Genomic DNA, 23,595 nt, shown 5'->3' with positions numbered 1-23,595 from the left:
AAAAAATCACCTGTCAACTACTCCTACTTTACAGATCCCAAACCAAAGTCTAAAGAGTGTGAAAGAGTTGTCTGGGGTCAGCAGGAGTTGATTTTGAGAGCTCTAATTTCCGCACTGATTTGCCCTATTCCATTGTCATGCATTTTTTCCAAAATTACTAAAATGAAGAGGAGGTTTTTTGTAATTTCTTATAGAAATGACATTATTTTTCTAAGTTTGCTTTCTAAAATGCCTGGAATGGGCCCTCAAATGGATGGACAGGACCTGGTGAGGAAGGCTGGAAGTCACATTTCGCAAGGGCATAACATCGGACCACTTCTTGGTTTCTTGCTCCTGGGCTGTCCCACCTCCTTCTCCCTCAGCCCTTTCCCTTCTTCCGGGTCAACCGCCCCGGCGGGGCTACCCCGAGGCTCCGCCCCCTTCAGGGCCGCGTGCCCTGCGCCAACATGGCGCCAGGCGCTTCTGCTCTGGGGGAAGTGAGCTCACGCTACTCCGGAAGGGAAGGCGGGGAAAGAGCGGGCGGGTGGGTGACCCGCCGTGGGGCTGTGGGTGGGGCGGCGGCCGCAGCTGTGGCATTCGCGTTTGGGGCTGGAGAGAGGGCGAGAGGCTCGCCGGCCCCTGGGAGCCCAGTCGAGGCCCCAGGGCCGGGGGGGTTGGAGGAAGTCGCTCCGAGAGGCTCGCCACGGGCCGAACGAGAGACGGCCCTGGGAGCCGGCGTCCCGCCCCCGGCGGCCTCCTTCCCCGTCCCTCCTCCTGGGCTGCGCGCGGGCGGCCGCAGCTCTGTCTCGGGGGCTGCGGCGGGAACCGTCGAGCGGGCTGGACGGAACCCTCCCTCAGAGGACCCGCTGGAGGAGAAGAGGGAGCGCGGTGGGTCAGGCCGTCAGCTCAGAGGTCAGGCCTCGGGTCGCGCTCCGTGGTCCTCCGTCCTTCGCCCAGCCGTCTTGGCTAGAGTCCGCGCCCTCCCCGCGCCGCTCCAGCTTCTCTTTTGAGTATGCCACCAAACCCTCTGGCAGGGTGAGCTTTTTTCCTCCTCGCTTTTGCCGGGAAGGAGATATATATTTAAAGGATCCCCGTGCTCATTGCTACCCCTGCCCTCTTAAAAGTTTGCCTTCGGTAGGAATGCTTGTATTCCTTCCCTGGACCATTTGATGATTCCCACTCCAGCCGCGGCCTGATTCAGTAACCGGAATCACCTTCCGATCAAATCTTAAGAATTAATCACCTACAAAACTACTCTGCGGAGTTCTCTCCCGCGCAAGAAGGGCAAATGGACTTTGGCGTTAAGATGCAGGGGGGTGAACCAGTGTCAACGATGAAAGTGTCTGAGAGCGAAGGCAAGCTGGAGGGCCTGGCCGCCGCGGTGACCCCGAACAAGAACAGCGGCAACAGCAGCTGTGGGGGTGGAGTCGGCGGCGGCGGCGGCGGTGGCGGCGGCGGCGGCCGCGGTGGCGGTGCGAAAGGCTGGCAGTACAGGTACGGCACTTTCTTCAGGGTGATTTCCTCAGGTGGGGGTAAGTATGCTGGAGTCTGCATTTGTGCAGTTGTTGAAAGGTGAAGTTACCCACTGACTTCCAGAAGCAGCCTCTCAGTTGGACCCGGGATCTCCTCTTTAATTAGCAAGATTTTCATTCATTCATTCATTCATTCATTCACTCATTCATTCATTCGTCCATTCAACAGGTTATTTATTGAAGGCCTTTTGGAGAATACATAAATGTATCCCTGAAGTTCCTCCAGCATCCCTAGAGTTAATCCCTCCTCTGATTTAATTTTTCTGTACTCGTGTTTTTGCCCGCGTTGTAATTTGTTTACAGGCCTGCCTGCTCTGCTGGACCGAGGGCAGGAACTGCTTAACTCAGCTCTCTCCAGAGACTAGCAAATGCTAGGTGCTCAAAACATTTGTCAAGGGACTGAATGGAATCATTGCATAAGAAGATGCTTGCCTCAGTTTGTGACTTAGAAGGGGAGATACACATAAGTAATTGGAATACGGGGGCAAAGGTGCAGATGCTCCTGCCTCTCATACTCTAGACCAGTGAGCCTGAAGATGTTTCCGTTTGAGTTGGTCAGGCCATTTACAAGCTCTGTCTTGTTGAGAAATTCTACATTTGTTAATTTTTATTAATACGAAGAAAAAATTTAAGGAATAGGAAGAGAGTGCTGGAGAAGCAATGGTAGTTTTGTTTTTGTTTTTGATATGTAGAGAGCTATATAACCATCCAGAATCTTTTTAATTGAGATATACTTGACATGTAACTTAATTATATTCACGCCTACAACATAATGATTCCATATTTGCGTGTGTTTTGGAAATGATCACAGTACATCTAGTGAACATCCATCACTGTATATAGTTACAATATATTTTTTAAGGATTTATTCATTTATTTATTTTAGAGAGAGAGCGCACGAGAGGGTGAAAGAGCACGCGTGCCTGTGCAAGAGTGCACCAGCACCAGGCATGCAAAGGCAGGGGCAGAGGGAGAGGGAGAGAATTTCAAGTAGGCTCCCTGCGTGAAGTTCCACTCAAGGCTCAATATCACCACCCTGACATCCCAACCAGAGCTGAAATCAAGAGTCGGTCACCTAACCAAGTGAGCTGAGGTGCACCCCAGTAGTTACAGTATTTTTTTTTTATTGCGATGAGAACTTCCAAGATTTCTCTCTAAGCAACTTAAAAATACACAATATAGTATCATTAATTATAGTCACCATGCTGTGCACTACATCCCCAGGACTTATTTTGTAACTGGAAGCTTGTACCTTTTGATCACTTTCACCTAGTTCATAGCCCAACACTCCACCCCACACTTCCTCTCTGGCAGCCAGGGATCTGTCTCTGTATCTATGAGTTCGTTTTTGTTTTGTTTTGTTTTGTTTAGATTCCACTGTAAGTGAGACCATACAGTATTTGCTTGTCTGTGTCTAACTTATTTCATTTAACATAATGCCCTCAGGATCCATCCGTGTTGCAAATGGCAAGATTTCCCTTTTTTTGTGGCAAAGTAATATTCTGTTTTATATACCACATTTTCTTTATTTCTTCATCTGTTGATGGACACTTAGGTAGCTTCCACGTCTTGGCTGTTGTAAATAATGCATTGAACATGGGAGTGCAGATAATCTTTTCAAGTTAATGGTTTTTTTTGTTTTTTTTTCCAGATAAAATACCCAGAAATAGAATGGCTAGATCACCAGAATCTTAAGAATGAATGAAATCAGGCTATTTCATGGTATTGAAACTAAAGGAATGAATTGTTAAGTTTTGGTTCACTGACTGCCTGTGTACCTAATTCTAGTCCTTTTCAGCCCTGTGCTGTTTGTAGTTGTGAAATCTGAAAGGGATTAAAGCCAAGATTTTGTGAAGGATATACATTTATCATGAATGATATCCATATATGTGAAAAATGCATGACTATATTAGCATAGAGAAATGAAGTGTAGAAAATTATAACTTTTTATTGGTAAGTGATAATAGAACAAGAAAGTATATTTAGTTATTGTGAGATGTTTAGGCTCACTTTTGGAATCAGCATGATTTTTTTTTTTGGTGCCTTAAGACTAACCATATAACATTATCAATTACTTGGTAGGGATATTTTGATATGACTTAAGGAAGCAAAATAAAGTAATATTCCAAGTCAAAAGTCAGTCTTCTGATATCCTCAACTTTTTGAAACCCAGTCTCAAATGAATTGAAAAGTGAAACAGGTTTCTTAATCCTGAAGAAAGTTGTCATAAAACCAATCACTTTACTCTTGTACTTTGATTCAGAATTGTATTGTCCCTTATTTAGGGTATTATTTAATGGTTATGTAATTTTCAAACTAGAATCTGTTGGGAAGCACAAGTGAAAAAGGTTATCACGGGAAATGTACCAGCAAAAATGGCAATTGACAATGTAGGACAGTCCAAGAAGATTTGAAAAATTAACATGCAGATTCAGCTTTATTACTTCCTAGTAATCAGTCACAATGACCTAAGTCATCCAGGAAAGCACACTATGTTTAAAAAGATACCGTATGATACAGTGGTGAACGATTTCAAAGGAAATAGCTGAAAGAAAGATGCTTAAATAGCTGGAAAATGCAGTTATGTGGAACTCTTCCCCATGGGTGCAGTTATATAATGTATTACTGCATTTACATACTGACATATTTTTATTTTAATGAGGTTTGTCCAAGGCTAATCCTTCAATCTAGCCCCCAATCTAATTTGTCCCTTTGTCCTCTAGGACATTGATCAAGCAGTTTTCTCCATTGTCCTGTGTTGCTCTCTCTCTGCTGGCTGCTTCCCTTGAGACTCAGTCTCTAGACTTTAAAAACAACAACAATAATAAAACCCAACCTAATCCTTTCCTCTTGAAAATCATTTACACTCAGTTGCCTCCTTTTCCTTAATCCTTATTTATTGCTCAACTCAAGACAGCTGGCTCTATCCTCACCAAGGATATGAGTGAAAAGGATGAATTGTTTTAGATTCATATTCCCATTTATTTCTCTGTAAGTCTATTTGTTATAACTCTTTTCTTGATGGGTTTGTCTTTTTTTTTTTTAAAGATATTTTTAAGCAATCTCTATACCCAACGTTGGGCTATAACTCAAAACCCCTGAGATCAAGAGTTATGCTTCACTTAACTGAGCCAGCCAGGCACCCCTCTTTTCTTGACTTTATTACTTTCTTTTGGTTTTTCCTTTATCCCTCTGACTGTTACTTTCTCAGTATCTTTGGTTGGCTCTTTTCCTTAAAAAGCTGGTGTGATATTTCATCATCATCTTAAGCTGCATGTTTTCTGTCTGTCTCATTCTCTTCCATGGCCTCAGCTATTTCTGGAACTTGGGAGCCAATACATCTAGCTGTCTACCTCTAATTTGCTACTATCCCATATTAAAAAATGGGGATTTTTGGTTATGTCTTATTGAGTAGTTGAAATTCAGTAAAGACCCTATGATTCAGACCCTGGGCTTTGGCTTTGCAAACTTAGAAAATTAATTAGGGTAATGTTTTCAAGGTTTATAAATGCTGTAACGCGTATCATTACTTCATTTTTTATGGCTGCATAATATTCCATTATATGAATGTATCACATTTTGTTTATCCATTCATCAGTTGATGGACTTTTGGGTTGTTTCCATTTTGTGGCCGTTATGAATAATGCTACTTTGAACATTTGCATTCAGGTTTTCTGTGGACATGTGTTTTCATTTCTCTTGGGTGTATATCTAGAATGGAATTGCTGGTTCATATGGTAACTTTATGTTTAACTTTTTGAGGAACTGCCAGACTATTCTCTTAAAGCGGCTGTACCATTTTACATTCTTGCCAGTAGTGTATTAGGGTTTTAATTTCTTCACATCCTTGTCAGCACTGGTCTTTTTGATTTTAACTATCCTAGTGGTTTGTGAAATGGTATCTCATTGTGGCTTTGAATTGCATTTTTCTGATGTCTGATAACATTGAGCGTCTTTCCATGTACTTACTGGTCATTTGTATATCTTCTTTGGAGAAATGTCTATTCAGATCCTTTGCCTATTTTTAAGTTGGATTATTTATCTTTTTATTATAGAGTTGTAAGAGGTTTTTATGTATTCTGGATACATTTCCCTTGATAAATGATTTGCAAATATATTCTATTCTGTGGAGTAGCTTTTCACTTTCTTGATGATATTGTTTACATCACAAAAGCTTTTAATTTTCATGAAACCCAATCAGTTTTTTAATTTTTTTGCTTATACTTGGTGTCACATTTAAGAAGCCATTGCCAAGTCCAGGACTGCAAAGGTTAATGCATTTGTTTTTGTCTAAGAGTTTATATTAGCACTTAAATTTAGGTCTCTGATCCATTTTGAGTTACTTTTTTTTATGATTAATTATATGTATATTTTTTGTGTGAAGTGTCTGCTTATATGTTTTATTCATTTTTCTATTAATTTTTTCTTAGTATTTTTCTTGTTAATATACTTGAAGTATATTTTAAAAATATTACATGTCAGTTAATATCTTAATTTTTAATATTAATAGTACTTTAAAGGTATTTTGTTGCCTCTTTTTTTTTTTTTTTTAAACAGGTAAAAGAAGTATAAGAAATGCTTACCTTACATACTTGTCCCACTTGCCCAGTTTCCCTCCCTGGAGTCACTGTCTTTAATTTATCTTTTTATTTTTTTATTTTTAAAGATTTTATTTATTTATTTGACAGAGAGACACAGCGAGAGCAGGAATACAAGTAGGGGGAGTGGGAGAGGGAGAAGCAGGCTTCCCGCTGAGCAGGGAGCCCGATGTGGAACTCGATCCCAGGACTCTGGGATCATGACCTGAGACGAAGGCAGACGCTTAAGGACGCTTAAGGGAGCCACCCAGGCGCCCTTAATTTATCTTTTTAAATACTGATTTCTACACTGTAGTTCCAGAGAAATTTATATTAGTTCTTTATATAAATATATACAACATATTTTAATTTTGTACAGTTAAATTATTTGCTAAACTTGGTAAAAAGATTTTCCTAGCTGTGTTTTATTTTTTTTATTAAGATTTTATTTATTTGAGAGAGAGAGAATGAGATAGAGCATGATGGGGGAGGGTCAGAGGGAGAAGCAGACTCCCCGCAGAGCAGGGAGCCCGATGTGGGACTCCATCCCAGGACTCCAGGATCATGACCCGAGCCGAAGGCAGTCGCCTAACCAACCGAGCCACCCAGGTGCCCCCCTAGCTGTGTTTTAATTTTTACATGTTTTCAGGCATATGGAAAACTTTTATCAGTCGGAACTCTCATACCTTTTTTTCCTCTCACTTCAAATTATAGAAGGTTATTTATTTTTAAAAATTTTTTAAAGTACTTTCCATGCCCAATGTGGGGCTTGTACTCACAACCCCGAGATCAAAGGTTGCACGTTCCACCACCTGAGCCCGTCAGGCGCCCCTAGAAAGTTGTTTTTTTTTTTAAGATTTTTATTTATTTAAGAGAGAGAGAGCGCACGCGTGCGTTCATAAGCGAGTGTGGGGAGGGGCAAAGAGGGGGGAGAGGGAGAAGCAGACTCCTGGATGAGCAGGGAACCCAACACAGGGCTCAATCCCAGGACCCTGGGATCATGACCTGAGCCAAAGGCAGATGCTTAACCAACTGAACCACCCAGCTGTCCGAAAGTTATTTTTTTAATAAATATTTATTTTCGGGTAGTTTTAAAATGATTTGGTAACTATATATTTATTTTGAATTTATTTTGAAATATGTGAGATAGTGTACTATCTACTTTTGTGTTACAAATTACCCCAAAATTTAGTGTGTTGAAACAGCAACATTTTTTATCCCACAGTGTCGTGAAGTGTAGGTGGGTCCACTGGTTTTGGGTCTTTCAGAAGGCTACAGTCATCTTGAGGCTCAACTGGGAAGAATTCACTTCCTGGCTCACTCGTGGCTCTTGGCACAATACGGTTCTTTTGACCTGTTGGACAAAGACCTCAGTTCTTTATAAACTGACTGCCAGTGGTGTCCTTTGGTTCCTGGCTGCCGGGCCTCTCCACAGAGCATCTTACTACTTGGCAACATGTTTCATCAGAGTGAGGAAATGAGAGAGCAAGAGAATGCTATCAAGATGGAAGTCACAGTCTTTTGTAACTTAAACATGGAAGTGAAGTCCCATCACTTTTCACTATGCATTAGAAGTAAGTGATAAAGGTCAGCCTACACAAGGGTGTGAAAACCAGCAGGTGGGGATCATTGGGAGCCATGCAAGAAGGTGCCTATTACAGATGTCAGTATAAATAGAGTCTAGATTGTCATCTTCTGTTGAGATAGATTTGACAAGTAGGCAGTTGGAAAGTTGTTTCTAAAGCTAAGAGTTTGGGACTGAAACTGATTGTCAGGGAATAAGAGGAGCTACTAGGAGATCTGTTGCAATGACCTACACATGAGATAATACAGGGAAGGTGTTAGTAGGCTGGAAAAGAAGGAAACTGTTAGAGGAAGGTTGACAGACCTTGGTGATTGATTGGATGGAGGGTTGTAGTGAAGGAAGGAAGTAAAAAATGGCATCAGTCATCCAGATTTGAAACTTTGAGAAATCTACAGAAGAAACAGATTTGGGGAGGCAAATGATGGATTTGGTTTTAGGTATGTTGAGCTAAAGTTGCCAGAATGTTTAAGTTGCATATCCAGCTAGACCTTAAAGATGTGGGGCATTAGGAAGGTAGATAATTGCCTTTATAGTATCCAGAATGTTTTCACTTCTGTTGTCACATTTAATCCTCACAACAGCTCTTAGAGGAAAGTAGGACATTGTTATCCCCATTTTACAGTTGAAGAAAACGGAAGTCAGAATGAATTGGCCAGGGCTACATACCTGGTAAGTGGAAGAACTTTTATTTCTAGGTAGTTATTTGCATAGTGGTAGATAAATTCTCTAAAGGAATGAGTAATAATAATTATTTTTTTAAAGATTTTATTTATTTGAGATAGAGCAAGAGAGAGCACGAGCTGTTGGGGGGGGGGCAGAAGGGGAGGGAGAAGCAGACTCCCCGCTGAGCAGAGAGCCCAATGCGGGGCTCAGTCCCAGGACCCTGGATCATGACCTGAGCAAAGGCAGACGCTTAACCAACTGAGCCACCCAGGTGTTCCATTAATAATAATTATTATTTTTAAAAGATTTTATTGAGAGAGAGAGAGTGAGTGCATGTGCTTGCAAGTGGGGGAGGGGCAGAGAGAGAAATTCAAGCAACTCCATGCTGAGTGTGGAGCCCACGTAGGGCTCGATCCCAGGACCCTGACACCATGACCTGAGCTGAAATCAAGAATCAGATGCTTAACTGACTGAGCCACCCAGGTGCCCCAAGGAATGAATAATTACTGATAAATAGTTTAGAACATGGTGGTTTCATCATTTACTAGTGTTCTAACTCATGCAGCAAATAGCCTCTACCATGTGTTAGTTCCAAATTAATGTATACATTCATAACAGTGAAAAGTAAGGACTCCCAAGGCTTATTTGGGAGGAATCTGAAAAAGAATCAGAAAGAGAAGAGGGGTGCCTGGCTAGCTCAGTTTGTAGAGCATGCCATTCTTGATCTTGGGGTTGTGAATTCAAGCCCCACGCTAGGTGTAGAGATTACTTAAAAATAAAATCTTTCAAGAAAAAAAAAGAGAGAAGAGCCTCAGCTGCATTTGCAAAATATATCATGATGACCCTTTTTAAAACCAAAACTGAGAAGTAAATTTATTAGATTAGCCTTAAATTTTCTTCTTTCCAAAGTAATTTGTATTCATATGTTGTGGTCTTTGCTCACCATTTAAAAGGAAAATAGATTTCTTAATTTTGAATTGTTCCTTTTTCATAATAGTAGTTTTTTTTTTTTTTAAGATTTTATTTATTTATTTGACAGAGCCAGAGAGCACAAGCAGAGGGAATGGCAGAGGGAGAGGGTGAAGCAGGCGCTGCACTGAGCAGGGAGCCTGATGCGGGACTGGGATCATGACCTGAGCGGAGGGCAGGCGCTTAACCATCTGAACCACCCAGGCGTCCCTCATAATAAATGTTTAAAGTTTATAAAATGTGCTTTTTTCCGTTATTTTCATATTCTTCATGTCAGCTTTTAGAAAAATTTACAAATCTGCAAATATGCCACTTGTTTATTGAAATGGACAGAAGAGAACTACCCAGAGGAGGAACTGAAAAGCAAATTGGGGTATATAACAGGTCTGCTTTTCTTATTTTGGGCTCCATGCCGGCCAAGCACCATTAACAAACAGGCAGATCTCTTTTCCTCATTAGCAGATATTTACGGGTTTCAGTAAATGGATATAAGTCTACAAACGTATGGTATAAAAATAATTTTTATGATCAGACCTGGTATCTAGCACTATGAATACTCTGTTACAAGGAAAAGTACCTATTTGCAAATGGGGAAAGGAGATCTGCCTAAATATAACCTAACATTTACTGTCTTCAAGGTTTGACCACTTCTTTTGAGTTTGATTTGAAGAAGTCATGAATGTTTGCTTTTTTTCTCTGAAAGGGTTAAAGGAAAGTTGAATGTATATTTCTGTACCCTAGTTTTTGTTTTCCTCATCTGCAGTTTGCTGCTGATGCTAGTAAAAATAAGGGAAAGGCGACTTAGAGGCGCGTAACTGAAAACTATAAAATATTGTTCCAAAAATCTAGTGAGAACTATACCAAACCTTGAGGAAAAAGATTTGGTTTATTATAGTATACTCTGATTTCTTAGTGTTTTATATTTTTGCTCTGTAGGTCTAAATACAGTCCATTTGAGTTAATATTTTACATAGAAGTTATACTGTATCAACACTATACAAACAGGTTAATGTTAGAACATGCAAATTAGTCTTTGTAGTCCTTTTTGGATAAATTGCATAATTTAGGTTCCAGAAGAAATTGTCCATCAAATAGATCTGTGGGAAATTATGTCTTTTTAAACTCTTCTGTTTTTGCTTTTAAAAATAGTGGAGAATATTCTTGATGTAAATTATACTTAGGGAACATCTCTGAGAATCTTCCCTTGTACTTTATTTTGCTTAATAAAATGATTTGTGTCTAGACTTACTCAGGTTTAAGTTAAAACCAAATTGCCTGATTAAATAGTTACATTACTGTTTTGGCATTACCATCTGGGTTTTAGAACAACTTAGTTTGGTGGCGAAAGAAAGGATTCTCTTTTGGGTTTATTAGGTCTTGTAACAAAGCATAATTTCCCACTCAGTGTCTCCCTATACTTGAGTTTTGTCTGCCTTTGCCATTTACTTCTGTTGCTGTTCTTGAGGTTGGTCAGAAGGGCCCTGGAGGGGAGAAACTGAAGTCTGCGGTTGCTGCTGGCCACAGCTGGAAACCCTAGTCTAAAGGATGGGAGGGAGAGATAAAGAAAAGAAACAAGAGGGAAAATAGGGAAAGAGAAAGGACAGACAGAGCAAAGGATAGAGATGGGGGAAAGGCAGAAGGGGGGAGGAAGGGAATGAGAATGGTATAAATGGTGAGATGAAATGCCACCAGTAGTTGCTTCTGAAACAGCTGTCTTATCCTTGATAGAGGCCTTTTTAAAGTGCTGCCCGTGCCTGTACCATCAGTTCTACAAAAAAACCTTCTTTATCAGTTTTGCAGATGTTTCACATATTTATAACATAAATGAAAAGCATTTTTTTTTAAGATTTTATTTATTTATTTGACAGAGACACAGCGAAAGAGGGAACACAAGCAGAGGGAGTGGGAGAGGGAGAAGCAGGCTTCCCGCTGAGCAAGGAGCCTGATGCGGGGCTCGATCCCAGGACCCTGGGATCATGACCTGAGCTGAAGGCAGACGCTTAACGACTGAGCCCCCCAGGCTCCCCTACATTGTTTTTTTTAATAATTAATATTTATAGGTACTTTCAGGGGGGAAAAAAACTTGAGTGTTTGAATTTGTTATTACTTGGATCATAAATGTGAAATTTTCCAAAGAAGAATGAACTCTTTTAGTCCAGTAATAAATGTATGAAAGCACACATTGCTTGTTGAATCTTGTGTGGTTGTCACCTTTTTTTTTTTTTGTTTATCCAAATATGAAGGAAGAAAAATGCTTTTCTGTTTTTTCTTTTTACTTTCAATTTAGAATTAGTCTAAAGGAAGAATGCATTTCTTTATACTCATTTCTTGGATTATGCTATCACAGACAAAAATGTTACTCTGAGTGTATTTGGGAACTAAGTGTGGTTTAAAACCGGAGAGAGATACATGCCAAAATGGAATGAGAGAATAGATGTAGGTAGGGAGGGTGGCAGTGACACCTCTAGTACCTCGATACTCTCTTGGTCTGTGGTGTCTTGGTCTTACTGAAATGGCTATTGTGAAGACCTTTTGGAAGTATATGAGGGATAAGTAAATATCACTATGTGAGTAAGATACGATACCAGGAAAAGGTTTCTACTTTAAAAATTTTTAATTATAAGTATAATGTTGCTTTTATTTGTAAATTTTACTTTTGAAATAACAGTTTTCTGTTGAGGAAAACCTTTAGAGTTTCAAGCGATGAGTGATGTATACACATTTTAGGCTAAGGGTTATCTAACACATGAGAAAACCGAGGCTGAGAGAGATTGATATGGCCAAGGTCACTCATGGCAGTAGTCAGTGGGAAAATCAGAACTAGATACTGCATATCTTTTATGGGCTCATTCCACAGTATAACATTACCTCACATTTACATTTTAGAAACTTAATTTTGAACATAAGGGGTATGGAAAAGCCTACTAGTAATGTCTGAAAGTCCTGTTTTTGGGTAAGAGCTACACCCTATTTTTGTTGGCAAACAATGCTGCCTTCGGCTGGTGTGAGGAAATAGGTCCTTGTTCTACATTAAAAGATGGTTGTAGCCTCTTTGGAGAGCAAGTTGGTGATATCTATATCTGTAAAACTAAAAACAGGGGTGCCTGGGTGTCTCAGTCAGTTAAGTGTCCAACTCTTGATTTTAGCTCAGGTCATGATCTCAGGGTCGTGAGATCAAGCCCTGTGTTGGGCTCCACACTGGGCTTGGAGACTGCTTCAGATTCTCTCTCTCTTCTCCCCCCCCCCACTTGTTCCCTCTCTCTCTCTCTCTTAAAAAAAAAAAAAAACCCAAAAAACTAAAAAAAATATATACTTAGCAGTTTCACTATTAGCAAATATATACAAAGATATGTATAACTCTGTTGCAGCATTATTTGTAATAATAAAAGCCTAGAAACAAAACTCTGTTCGTAGGGGGACTGGTTAACTATATGATACTGCCATAAAATGGATGACTATGCAGATGTTAAGAATGAGTTAGAGCCATATGTGTCAGTATGAAACCATCCCTAAAAAAACTGAGAAAAGCAAAGTACAGGGCCGCATGGGTGGCTTAGTCAGTCAATAACGTGTCTGCCTTTGGCTCGGGTCATGACCCCGGGGTCCTGGGATCGAACCCCACATTGGGCTCCCCACTCAGCGGAGAGTTTGCCTCTCCTCTCCCTCTACTGCTCCCCCTGCTTGGACTCTCTCTCTCAGTCAAAAAAAAATCCATAAAAAAAAGAAAAGCAAGGTACGGAACTGTGTGTGTAATTGCAAACATTTGTTTAAAAAATAAAGTGTGTGTGTTTGTGTGTGTACATGTGCACTTATAGGTGCATAGAAAGCTCTGAAGAGTACACAAGAAATTGAGAGAAGTCCTTGTGTCTGAGGAGGGGAACTGGTGGCTCAAAGACAGGCTTGGATAATGTAATACACAGTAACGCTCGTTGGGAGACAATTCTTTTGTTCCTTACTGTTTTTTTTCCCCAAAATTTATATAGCAAACAGTCTTGGAAGATAAAGTTATCTTCCCTGTAAGCAAAAGTCAGGTTTATTTACCATCCAGTATAATATACATAAGGTCTCCTTGCTACAGAGGTCAGGCAGGCGGGCTTACTGTTCACTAAAAGATCTGGGTTCCCTGTACACGAGGTACCACAGCCTCCTGCGTGTGCAGGCGTCTCTCGGCCTCTTTGCATTGCCCTGTGTGATGGGAGCTATTGCTGTGGCTACTGAAGTCTCTTGTCTCTGACTCAGGAGTGTCATGCCTTCTGCCCGCATCCATGAAACTGGGCTAACTTACTAGCTTGCAAGTGGGGTAACATCTCAGACCCTTCATCGTTTTTGACAAAGTACCCACTGGAAAATAACAGGAATTATTTCTTAAAATAAAAGAAGTGGAGGTCTTAGGGCTTTTTAGGTCCCATATCTGACCTGGAAATGTCAGGTTAAGAAGATAAGACCAGATCTAGAAAACTGATGTAGAAAAGGAGCCTAGATCAAAGGAATTTGCCTGTGGAGGAATTGACTTCCTGCAGTGGGAGAGAACCAATATTTGTTGAGTGTTAACCATATTGAAATACACTTCAAAAATACATGGGTTGAAATATATTATCTCTTTTTTTCTTTCCTCATTGTAAATCTGCACAACAGGTACTCTTATCCCCATTTACAGATGAGGAAACTCAGGACCAGATGTCATTACCTACCCAAGGTCACACTGGAGTTCATACCTGTATCTGTGTGGCCCTAAGCCATATTCTTCCCATTATAATAAACAGCTTTCTAACTTTCTTGCGGTGTTAGAGGTGACTTTCTACTTTTCCATGTAGAAATTTTCCTGTTCCATCATCACTGAAGCTCTGGCCCGTTATCTGCATGAGGGATTTCTTAGTTGTCTGTAACAATCAGATTATGTATAGGATTTTTTGGGGGGGTGGTTTATAGGCAAAACATTTTACAGCTGTACTTCTCAAACTTTCTTGCTGAATAATCTCTCTTTTTTTTTGAGAGAGAGGGAGAGAGAACATGTGTGCACATAAGCCTGAGTGGGGCTGGGGAGAGGTGGAAGGAGAGGGAGAGAAAGAATCTCAAGCAGACTCCCTGCTGAGTGTGGAACCCAACTCTGGATTTCAGCTGAGGTCATGATCTCAGGGTTGTGAGATCATGACCTGAGTTGAAATTAAGAGTCACAGGCTTAACCAAGTGAGCCACCCGGGTTCCCCTCTTCCTGATAGTAGGTACCTTAAATGGATCTAGTTTGTGAGTTGAATCACAGACCTGTACCTCTGAAACAAATAATACATTATATGTTAAAAAAAAAAAAAAGTAAGAAGGGAAAAATGAAGGGCGGGGGACATTGGAGGGGGAGACGAACCATGAGAGACTGTGGACTCTTGAGAAACAAACTGAGGGTTCTAGAGGGGAGGGGTTAGCCTGGGGATGGGTATTAAAGAGGGCACGTTCTGCATGGAGCACTGGGTGTTATATGCAAACAATGAATCATGGAACACTACATCAAAAGCTAATGATGTAATGTATGGTGATTAATGTAACATAAAAAAAAAAAAAAGAATAGAGTAGTCCGTGGCTGGTACAGCTTTCATGAGAGTTTTCTGTATTATCTTTGAAATTCATGACGATTTTATATTCTACTCTATATCTGTTGTTTCCAGAGGTCAGTAAATAATATCGTGAATTCAGGACCAGTTGAGAAAGAGGACACAGGAGTCAGACAGGACATAATTAAATTGTCAGGTGTTTTTTTTTTAACTGTGGTAAAATAGACATGTAAAATTTACCATCTATTTTTTAGGTGTACAGTTCTGTTGTCACTAAGTACATTCACATTGTTGTGCAACTATCACTACTATTCTTTTTTTTTTTAAGATTTTATTTATTTGAGAGAGAGAGTGAGAGAGCACATGAGCAGGAGGGGCAGAAGGAGAGGGAGAAGGGGACTCCCTGCTGAGCAGGGAGCCTGATGCGGGGCTCGATCCCAGGACCCTGAGATCATGACCTGAGCCAAAGGCAGACGCTGAACCGACCGAACCACCCAGGCGCCCCTGTCACTACTATTCTTTAGAATTTTTCATCCTCCCAAACTAAAACTCTGTACCCATTAAATAATAACACCTCGTCCCCCACCCCAGCCTTCAGCCCCTGGCAACCAATATTCTGTCTTCTGTCCCTCTGATTTTGACTACTCTAGGTACCTCATATAAGTGAAATAATACAATATTTGTCATTTTGTGTTTGGCTTATTTCACTTAGCATAATGTCCTCAAATTTCATACATGTTGCAGCATGTGTCAATTTCCTCCCTTTTTAAGACTGAATAATACTTGATTGCATGTATTTGCCACATTTTGTTTATCCATTCATCTGTTGATGTCCATTTGGGTTGTTCCATCTTCTGGCTATTATGAATACTGCCGCAGTGAACATTGGTATAACAAATATCTGTTCGAGTCCCTGCTTTCATTCTTTTGCTTATACCCAGAATTGGAATTGTTGGATCATATAATAATTCTCGACACTTTAACTTTTTGAGGAACCACCATTGCTGTTTTCCACAGCAGCTGTACCATTTTACATTCCCACCAACAGTGTAGAAGGAAGGGTTCCAGTTTCTCCATATCCTTGCCTTGCCAACCCTTGTTATTTTCTGTCTGTTTGGTTTTGATAATAGACATCCTAATGGATGTTAAGAAATAGTTTTATTACTGGGAAAACTCACTGAAGAAAGCCGCAGCAGTTAACAGGGTAGAGTAGGTGTGCTATCTCCACCCTGGAATTAGGCACACTTTATTTACCTAGTCACAGGCAGTTTGGAATACTCAGGTCTTTTGCTCTGTCAGAGCAGGTAAGAATGTCTTCTTTGGGTAGGAGGCAGATCCAAGGGAAAGAGCTCAGAAAGGGTGAACCGTTCATGCCCAGCTGTGGAAGGTGTCAGGGTAAGAATGGGGAGGGGAGGACAGGAACTCTCTGGAGAAGTTCTCCACCTGGAAATGTGTCAGGAGGGAGCAAGTTTTTGCTTTTTCTTTTCTTTTTTTTTTTTTTTTTTTTAACATTTACGAGAGTTTTGATATTAAAAATGTTTTTACTTCTCACAGTCAACTGAATTTGCTCTAGAATGCAGTCTGGTTTTATGCCGTTCTCCCAGCCACCCAGCCCAGTTTTGGGTATGTGTAATTTAATTTGGGAAGTAAGTACATATAGGAAACAGTTCTACATCCTCAAAGAGCAATGGTCATATGGTCACATTGGAAAGTTTTAAAAAATGTAATCTATACCTAATAACAGATAGAAATAGCTCTATGCCTGAATTATGCCACCTAGTCAATATAACTGAACATTTAAAAACTGTTTTGGTTGTGAAAATAATACAATATTAAAATTGGAAAATGTGAAACAGTAAAGGGGCGAAGTAAAACCATCCGTAATTCTTCCCGTTTAGTGATAACCATAGTTACTATTTTGTGTAGTTTTGTTCTGTACATATTCTTTATAGGCTATATAAAATTGGGTAGCCTGAAGTTTTAATGATCTTAAAAAACTTTCCCATGTTGTTAGAAGCTCATAAACATTTTACTTGGCGAATACTATTCTATGATACTTCTTTTTTTTTTAAGTATTAAATTCCAGTGGTTTAACATATAGGGTAATCTGTGATACTACTTAATCATTCTCCTAATGTCTTTCATTGAGCTTATTTTAGTTTTCTTCCTCTCCATTCATTTCCTTTTTTCTTTCTTTGGTTATGATTATTATTTTAATTATTATAAATAGTGCTACAGTGGACACAGTTGAATATTATCTTTGTCTACATTTCTAATCATTTTCTTAGATTAGATACCTGGAAGTAAAGTTCTTGGGCCCAAGAGTGTTAACATTTTTTAAAAATTTTAATTCCAATATAATTAACATACAGTATTATAGGAGTTTCAGGTGTACAATATAGTGATTCAACAATTCTATACATTACTCAATGCAAAGAGCATTAACATCTTTAAGGCTTTTAGCAGGAAGGGAGTACCTTTCACTTGACTTCATACTTTTGGGTATAGACTAAAACACAGTTGGAATTAGAATTTGTTTTATCTGAGATTGATTTGAGTATAGGCTGTGAGTTGATTTTTTTAATTTTATTTTTTTTGCCAGCTACTCAGAATTGTCTTGTGGTTTTATAGAAACATTCTGCTTCTATCTTCCTATTGCTTAAATCATTCAGCAGAGATTTCTTGAACACCTGTTATATCCCAGGCTATGTACTAGGTGCTGCAATGAATACTGGGATGAGTAAGAAGCAGTCTCTGCTCTGCAGAATTTCTTTTTACAGCAGGAGGAGGTACATGTGTTGCAGTCACTCCCGTCTGTTGTCAGATGCTTTTTGCTTAGCTAAGCTGGCTGCTGTCTCCCTTCATCATGCTATTTATGCTATCAAGGGAGTGAAGCAAAACTAAGCTAATTTTGGAGGACAGTTTTTGCTTAGTAGAAAATAGGAATTTTGGTCTGTGGCTTGACGACAGCTTGCTTGAATTCCTGTCTGCAGTTAAATGTGTTAAGGTGTCCGAGACTAATTCCTCTTCCCGAGCTCCGGAAGCCACCTCTCTTACATTTTCCTTTCTCCTGAGTCTTGAGTCTTTCTGTCTCCTCTTTGGGTACTTAGAATTACCCTGTCTTAAGTCCACATCCTTGAAACCAGTACTGTTTCTCCCAGTCTTTCCTAATTATTACTGCCAGCTGGCTGTGCCTTCATCATTCCATTGATCTGTTGTCTCTTGGTTGTTAAATCTATTAGAAACTTCTGTCTTCATCTTATCTCACCCCTCAGTAGCTTTGAACATGCTTGACCACAAACTTATTTGAAATACTCCTTGTTTTCTTCCTACTACTTAGCTACTTCTTCTCCTTTCTCTGTACTCCCCTTGCCTCTAAAACTTTTCCTTAGGGTTCTTTCTTAGACTCTGTTCTACTTCTTGGTGTTTTAGAATCCTTCTTGGGTGATTTTTATTTGCTCTCATGGCTTCAAAACCAGTACATGCTTACATGCTAATTATATGTCCAACCCAAATCAGGCTACCTTATTGTATATCTCCTCGTGTAAGTCCCACAGATCCCTGAAATTCAACATGTGAAATTGGAACAAACCCAAACTTCCCAGTGAAGGTATTACTGTCTGTGCAGTTGTTCCAGCTGGAAATCCAGTGGTGGCCCTGTCCCTTCTGTCTCCCCCTTATTCTCACTGTCGATCTCTTTCTCACTTCACATCCAGTCAACATCCAGTCATTTCAGCCTCAGTCACTATCAACTCCTCTGTCTGTTTAGTGAATCCTATGTCTTTAGTGAAATACCTTTCCCATTTGTATGACAGCTAAAAACACAGTCCCAATGTATCTCTCCAGGAGGAGCCCTTGTCATTGTCTTTTGCTTCAAGGAGATATATTTCTCTTATATTAGATTATGGTTGGGGGATGGAGAGAAATTGCCTTATTTTCCCATCCTTTTCAGTGGATTTCCAGAGTGCTTTGTATGTAGAAGGTACTGAGTAATTGTGCTGAACTGAGATGAAAGGATTGGAAACTATTCAGAAAGTAGCTTAACTTTATTTTTTAATTTTTTTTAAAGATTTTATTTATTTGAGAGAGAGAGAAAGCACATGAGATGGGGGGAGGGTCCGAGGGAGAAGCAGACTCCCTGCCGAGCAGGGAGCCCGATGCGGGACTCGATCCCGGGACTCCAGGATCATGACCTGAGCCGAAGGCAGTCGCTTAACCAACTGAGAGCCACCCGGGCGCCCGAAAGTAGCTTAACTTTAAAAGCTATATATCTTCCCTAAGTCTGATCAAGAAGGAGTAAGAAATAAGTATGTTATAGTAATGGAGACTTAGGAATTGAAATAATCATCATTAACTTATTTCAGAGAAAATGAGGCTCACATTAACTCTAATAATGCCACCTGGCATAGTTCAGTTAATCGGTTGTTTTTATAGACTGTCAGCCTCTAGTACTAATCCCAATTGAATGTTAACAAGTTTAGAAGATCAGAATATACCCAATTTGTTGAGCAGTATAGTTGCTGAAGGACTGAAAAAGAAATTAACTTTTTCATAGCTTATTTTTTAGTGTATTAGTCTTTTGGACCATCATTTCCACCTCATAGAACACAAAATAGTAGTATGATATGATCAGATATGTGTGTTCCCACTTGAGCAACTAGATTTTGTTCCTTTTAACAGGTACATTAAAAATCTCCTATAAAACATCACACATTTTATTTTATTGTTTCAAAGATTTTATTTATTTATTTATTTTAGAGAGAGTGTGCATGAGCAGGGGGAGGGAGAGGAAGAGGGAAAGAATCTCAAGCAGACTCCATGCTGAGCGCGGAGCCCGACATGGGACTCGATCTCCTAACACTTAGATCATGACCTGAGCTGAAACCAAGAGTCAGACGCTTAACCGACTGAGCCACCCAGGTGCCCCTTTTTCATTTTTTTATTTAAGTTGTACTTAGTGGGTGCCTGGATGGCTCAGATGGTTAAGCGTCTGCTTCGGCTGAGGTCACAATCCCAGGGTCCTGGGATCGAGTTCCGCATCGGGCTCCCTGCTCAGTAGGGAGCCTGCTTCTCCCTCTGCCTCTCTCTCTCTGTCTCTTATGAATAAATAAATAAAATCTTTAAATAAATAAATTTTCCTTAGTTAACATACAATGCAGTATTGGTTTCTGGAGTAGAATTCGGTGATTCATCACTTACATACAACACCCAGTGATCATTGCAACCCATTTAGCCCATCACCCATCTAGCCCATCCCCCCCCACCTCCCTCCATCAACCCTCAGTTTGTTCTCGGTTGTTAAGAGTCTCTTACAGTTTGTTTCCCTCTCTTTTTTCCCCCCTTCCCATATGTTCATCTGTTTTCCTCCTCAAATTCCACAAATGAGTGAGATCGTATGGTATTTGTCTTCTCTGACTTACGTCACTTAGCATAATGTGCTCTAGCTCCATCCACATGGATGCAAATGGCAAGATTTCATTCTTTTTGATGGGCAAGTAATATTCCATTGTATATATATGTGTGTGTATATATATATATACACACACACACACACACACCACGTCTTTATCCAATTCATCAGTTGATGGACATTTGGACTCTCCATAGTTTGGCTATTATTGATAGTGCTGCTGTAAACATAGGGGTGCTTGTACCCCTTTGAATCTATATTTTTGTATCCTTTGGGTAAATACCTAGTAGTGCAATTGCTGGATCATAGGGTAGTTCTATTTTCTTTACTTTTTAAGGAGCCTCCATACTGTTCTTCAGAGTGACGGCACCAGATTGCATTCCCACCAACAGTGCAAGAGGGTTCCCCTTTCTCCACATCCTCGCCAACAGCTGTTTTTTCTTGTGCTTTTGATTTTAGCCATTCTGACAGGTGTGAGGTGGTATCTCATCATGGTTTTGATTTGTATTTCCCTGATGATGATTGATGTTGAGCATCGTTTCATGTGTGTAAGCCATCTGGTTGTCTTCTTTGGGAAAGTGTCTATTCATGTCTTCTGCTCATTTCTTAACTGGATTATTTATTTTTTGGGTGTCGAGTTTGATAAATTTTTTATAGATTTTGAATACTAACCCTGTTATCACATATGTCGTTTACAAATATCTTCTCCCATTCTGTAGGTTGCGCTTTTAGTTTTGTTGATTGTTTCCTTTACTGTGCAGAAGCTTTTTATCTCAAGTCCCAATAGTTCAGTTTTGCTTTTGTTTCCCTTGCCTCCGGCGATGTGTAAGAAGTTGCTACAGCCAGTGTCAGAGGTTGCTGCCTGTGTTCTCATCTAGGATTTTGATGGATTCCTGTCTCACATTTAGGTCTTTCATCCATTTTGAATTTCTTTTTGTGTATGGTTTAAGAAAGTGGTCCAGTTTCATTCTTCTGCATGTCACTGTCCAGTTTTCCTAACACCATTTGTTGAAGAGACTTTTTTCCATTGGATACTTTTTCCTGCTTTGTCAAAGATTAGTTGGCCATATTGTTTGGGTCCATTTCTGGGTTCTCTATTCTGTTCCATTGATCTGTGAGTCTGTTTTTGTGCCAGTACCGTACTGTCTTGATGTCTTGAAATCTGGAATCATGATGCCTCCAGTTTCGGGTTTTTTGTTTTTGTTTTTTTTTTCAAAATTGCTTTGACTATTTGGGGTCTTTTGTGGTTCCATACAAATTTTAGGATTTGTTTGTTCTAGCTTTGTGAAAAATGCTGGTGATATTTTGATAGGGATTGCATTAAGTGTGTAGCTTGCTTTGGGTGGTATAGACATTTTTTTTTAAAGATTTTATTTATTTATTCATGAAAGACAGAGAGAGAGAGAGAGAGGCAGAGGGAGAAGCAGGCTCCCAAGGAGCAGGGAGCCCGACACGGGACTCGATCCCAGGACCCTGGGATCACGACCTGAGCCGAAGGCAGACGTTCAACCATCTGAGCCACCCAGGCGCCCATGGGTAGTATAGACATTTTAACAATGTTCTTACAAACCATGAGCATGGAGTGCTTTTCCACTTCTTTGTGTCCTCTTCAATTTCTTTCATAAGTGTGTAGTTTTCAGAAAACAGATCTTTTACCTCTTTAGTTAGGTTTATTCCTAGGTATCTTATTGTTTTTGGTGCAATTGCAAATGGGATCGATTCCTCAATTTCTTTTTCTGCTGCTTTATTGATTTCTGCGTATTGATTTTATATCCTGCAACTTTGCTGAATTCATCTATTAGTTCTAGCAGTTTCTTGGTGGAGTCTTTTGGGTTTTCTACATATATTATGTCATCTGCAGATAGTGAAAGTTTGACTTCTTCCCTGCTGATTTGGATGCCTTTTATTTCTTTTTGTTGCCTGATGGCTGAGGCTAAGGCTTCCGGTACTATGTTAAATAGTAATAGTGAGAGTGGACATCCTTGTCTTGTTCCTGACAAGGATGTCCTAAAGGAAAAGCTCAGTTTCTCCCTGGGAATGATATTAGCTGTGGGTCTTTTGTATATGGCCTTTACTGATGTTGAGATATGTTCCAACTCTCCCTTTGTTGAGGGTTTTTATCAAGGATGGATGCTATGTTTTGTCAAATGCTTTTTCTGTATCTATTGACAGGATCAAATGGTTCTTATCCTTTCTTTTATTAATGTGGTGTATCACGTTGATTGATTTGCAAATATTGAACCACCCCTGCAGTCCCAGAATAAATCCCGCTTGATTGTGGTGAATAATTCTTTTAATATACTGTTGAATTCAATTTGCTAGTATTTTATTGAGAATTTTTGCATCCATGTTCATCAGGCCTATACTTTCCTTTTAGTGGGGTCTTTGTCTGGTTTTGGAATCAAGGTAATGCTGGCTTCGTAGAATGAGTGTGGAAGTTTTCCTTCCATTTCTGTTTTTTGGAGCAGTTTGAGAAGAGTAGGTATTAACTCTTCTTTAAATGTCTGTTAGAGGGCACCTGAGTGGCTCAGTTGTTGGGCGTCTGCCTTCGGCTCAGGTCATGATCTCAGTGTCCTGGGATCGAGCCCCACATCGGGCTCCCTGCTCAGCGGGAAGCCTGCTTCTCCCTCTCCCACTCCCCCTGCTTGTGTTCCCTCTCTCGCTGTGTCCAATAACTGAATAAAATCTTTAAAAAAATAAATAAATAAAATAAATGTCTGTTAGAATTCCCCAGGGAAGCCATCTGGCTCAGGACTTTTGTTTGTTGGGAGATTTTTGATAACTGATTCAGTTTCTTTGCTGGTTATGGGTCTGTTCAAATTTTTCTATTCTTGTTTCAGTTTTGGTAGTTTGTAAGTTTCTAGGAATTTGTCCATTTTTTCCAGATAGCCCAGTTTACTGTTATAAAATTTTTCATAGTACTCTTTTATAATTGTTTGCATTTCTGTGGTGTTAGCTTGTGATCTCTCTTCTTTCCTTCATGATTTTATCTATTTGGGTCCTTTCTCTTTTCTTTTTGGTAAGTCTGGCTAGGGGTTTATCAATTTTATTAATTCTTTCGAAGAACCAGCAATTAGTTTTGTTAATCTGTTCTACTGGTTTCTGTTGTTGTTTTGTTTCTTTATCATTTATTTCTGCTCTAATCTTTATTATTTCCCTTCTTCTGCTGGCTTTAGGTTTTATTTGTTGTTCTCTTTCTAGCTCTGTTAGGTGTAAGGAAAGGTTGTGTATTTGAGACTTTTCTTGCTTCTTGAGGTAGGCCTGTATTGCAACATACTTCCCTCTTAGGACTGCCTTTGCTGCATCCCAAAGGTTTTGGACTATACTGGGTTTTCGT

At 39.9% G+C, this 23,595-nt stretch overlaps 1 protein-coding gene across 1 annotated transcript in view; it reads left to right on the top strand.

Moving 5' to 3' along the window:
- The first annotated feature begins 510 nt into the window (after positions 1-510).
- The window catches only part of OSBPL11 (oxysterol binding protein like 11), a 92,360-nt gene continuing 69,275 nt past the window's right edge, over positions 511-23,595 (top strand). The window contains exon 1 of the mRNA XM_025875642.2: positions 511-1,473. Coding sequence (XP_025731427.1) covers positions 1,268-1,473 — 206 coding nt within the window. The 5' untranslated portion in view covers positions 511-1,267. The remainder of the gene's footprint in view (positions 1,474-23,595) is intronic.

The sequence above is a fragment of the Callorhinus ursinus genome, unplaced genomic scaffold, assembly GCF_003265705.2.
Source record: "Callorhinus ursinus isolate GAN/ISIS: 27379988/994484 unplaced genomic scaffold, GSC_fseal_2.0 scaffold1, whole genome shotgun sequence".
NCBI classification, from domain to species: Eukaryota; Metazoa; Chordata; class Mammalia; order Carnivora; family Otariidae; genus Callorhinus; species Callorhinus ursinus.
The sequence above is the reverse complement of the archived record's forward strand: the minus strand, read 5'-3'. Positions and strand labels throughout refer to the sequence as shown.